Source organism: Triticum aestivum, unplaced genomic scaffold, assembly GCF_018294505.1.
Source record: "Triticum aestivum cultivar Chinese Spring unplaced genomic scaffold, IWGSC CS RefSeq v2.1 scaffold62083, whole genome shotgun sequence".
NCBI classification, from domain to species: Eukaryota; Viridiplantae; Streptophyta; class Magnoliopsida; order Poales; family Poaceae; genus Triticum; species Triticum aestivum.
In genome coordinates, this window is record NW_025241135.1 from 1 (window position 1) to 3,176 (window position 3,176).

General features: G+C 42.3%; 1 protein-coding gene across 1 annotated transcript; it reads left to right on the top strand.

Annotated features, from left to right (window-relative positions):
• The first annotated feature begins 306 nt into the window (after positions 1-306).
• LOC123176832 (uncharacterized) lies at positions 307-2,530 on the top strand. The gene is made up of 4 exons (XM_044590868.1): positions 307-586; positions 1,466-1,788; positions 1,877-1,989; positions 2,152-2,530. The coding sequence occupies exons 1-4, from the start codon at positions 307-309 to the stop codon at positions 2,162-2,164; spliced, it is 729 nt and encodes a 242-aa protein (XP_044446803.1). The 3' UTR covers positions 2,165-2,530.
• Positions 2,531-3,176: the final 646 nt, after the last annotated feature.

A 3,176-nucleotide genomic window follows, 5' to 3' on the forward strand; every position in this document is an offset into this window, starting at 1 on the left:
ACGTAAACGCACCCTAGGGTTCGTTAATCATGGAAATTACTCCGGGACCCTAAAATAGTGAGTAATAGTCCATGAAACGGGCCAGAATCGGCCAAAACTATGAGTGTTAACGACCGACACGTAAGTGCATCTTGGAGTTTAACAAGCATGGAAATCACTTTGTGACCCCAAACCGGTGAGTAATAGTCCATGAAACGGGTCAGAATCGACAAAAACTGCGAGTGTTGATGATCAGCACGTAAACGCACCCAAGAGTTCATTAATCATGGAAATCACTCCGGGACCCAAAACAGTGAGTAATAGTCCATGAAACGGGCCAAAATCGGTCAAAACCTTGTTGTTGGGTCTGGAGTTAGACTATTGCCACTTAGGACAGCTGGTGCTGTGCCTGCTGGCATCAGTCGCTCTCCATCGGGTTCTTCTAGTGGAGGAGTTGGTGTTATCATTCCAATGATCACCAGAGTTCATCAAAGAGTAAATTCTAATGGTAGCGGTGCACGAAATGGTCAAACTTCAAATGAACCTCATAGTGACACCCATGCTAATCTGCAACCGAATCCTCAGCCACCTCAAGCACGTGAAGCAGGTGAATGAGTTTCCTTACTTTCATCTGTGTTGTTTTCGTCCTTTTCAATTGTTGTGCTATTTGTTCTTTAAATCTGGAGTTTCTGTTAGGGGTTTAATCTGGTTGGGTGGCGCCATATTCTTGGGGCCCAATTTATGCTATTGAAAATTTGTTCCTCTAGCAGACTCACGGCTAATGCAATCCTGAACCTGGGTCCTGTCAATGCCCACTGATCCTCATACCTTGTTGGATTTGGACAGTTGTTTTTTTGAGAAGATATTTGGACAGTTTTTGTTGGCTGCAGCTCGGATTCGGACCATAGTTCTCATCGATTCGAATAATATTGTGAAGGCGGGGGATGTTAAAGGGATATGGGTGCCATGTCGATGGTAACAACTGCCATCAAATGAAGTCTGTCCCATAGGTTTACATTGTGGGTGTGCTTGTCAGCCTGTTCACTGACAGGTCAACAAGTTGCTTTTTTTTCTTGAGTATTATCATGGCGTGGTCGCTTTGCTTTCTGAATGTGAACTTTTCCGAATATTGCAGGTGGAAATGTTTACACAAAAACGCTTACAATCATTTCTAGTTTCTACCCTGAACTAATATCTGTAACATAAAATAAAATGCCAGGTGATTTCCCCCCTAAAGAGATCAAACTGATGGTAACTTTTTTTTCTGACAAAAAACTGACATTACCATATGTATGACCATATATGATTTTAACAAATGCTGTTAGGATATGAGGGCAATATCTGACTAAATCTGATTAGTTTCTACCTGAGTTGGCACTACTTTTGCATGCCATTCCTTGATGATTCTTCATTCGGTATTCTGGTCCACATGTTGACATTTTGGTGTTCCGAAAGACAAGGCTTTAATCATGAATGGATTTTTTAGGTAATCTGGGACATCCTGTCGAGGTCAATGTGGGGAACAGTTCTCAGGCTTCCCATGGTCAGCAGAATGGCCAGGGTCCTTTTTCTCAGTTGGTGGACAGTCTCCAGTGGATTGGATCACTGTTTTCTGGAGAAAATCCCCCAGCAAACGTTTCAAGTCAGCATGCACCAGCGGCTTCTGCTGAGCCGGTAGATGCTAGAACAGTGGCCAGCGACGAGGGGATACGCTTTGCTAACTTGGTCAGGCAAATTATGCCACATATCTCCCAGGTTGAAAACCAGTCTCAAAGCACCCCAGCAGACACCAGCAGTACTCCTTCACAGGCAAATGCAATCCCTATTTCTGTTAGTAACTTCATAAATAGTATCGAGTTATTTGTAGATGTGTTGTAACATCGAGTACTGAATGCAGGCTGCCGTGCCTGAGAGCGCAAACGGTTCAAGGGATGGGCCAAGTGATTCCAGGAATTCACGTCAACATAGCCGTGACCCAGTTGAAGGCCCTAATTCTAAAAGGCAAAGGAGGTATTGCACGTCTCGCACATGTTTTATCTATTTTCTTATGGTAATAATTATAGATGTTTCATTGCATTGATTTGTTTGATCTATTCATGTCATGATTTCCCTCGTAAGTGTTCTTGAAATATCTGTTGGCTAATCATTTGACCTGTGTTGAACTTCTTGCAGAATGAGTGAGTGATTCAGGTGGGCTTGTTATTGTTGGGTGGGCGCTGCTTTTGCAGTCTGAGCTGAGAAATTTTTCCAGTTGCTGCTACACCAGAGAATTCATGATGATGATACCGTGAGTCATAATCTTATTGAGACAAGTGGAATTGTTTCGAGTGTATAGTCGAGCCTTGGGATGTTAGGCGGTTCATAACCTGTGCTATTCCTTCTTTGCACAGCAGTTCCTGTAATCCTTTTTACTTTTTTGATGAGAGCATAAGATGTTTTGCAAACTGGTATCCATCTCCAATATGTGGAAGTCAATTATATTTTGGGGTGGAAATATCCGCGCGATCAATAAAGCCTGGCTTGGTGCTTGCTGCAGTAGAGCCCATTTTTATGTCACTTGTTGCCGTAGATCATCATCGTTCTGGTCAGTTGGTCAGTTCAGGGGGAAAGGAATATGCATGTACTCCCTCCGTAAAGAAATATAAGAGTTTTTAGATCACTAGAGTTGTAATCTAAACACTCTTATATTTCTTTACAGAGGGAGTAGCATGTTGCTTGAAAGGCTCTTCGTGTGCATGTATGGTTAGAGCATCTACAACCTGAGTTGGCAAATCCAGGCTCTATATGTCCGCGGATGCCCTCAAATTATCACAGGAAAAAGTACATAGTCCTAACATAGTTCAACCATAATATTTGTTCATAGTGAATAATTGATACAAAAAAAGCATAGGTGATTTTCAGCATGGGTACACATGATCCACAAGATCATTGAGAAGTGCCATATGCACATGTTAATCTTGAAGTTGTTAATGCACCTTAAGAAAGTTGGTAGTATGCTTTGTCTCTTGTTTTGAGAGGCGGACCTAAACACGGGGCTTCTCAAAATCATGTCCTTCAAACTTGTCCTCAACAATCATGTTGTGCAAAGATTACAGAACATGTCATGAGCTGCCAATGTGTTTTCCCTTCCCACATCATTGTAGCTTCATGAACAATAGTCCACGAAATGGCCAGAATCGGCCAAAACTGTGAGTGTT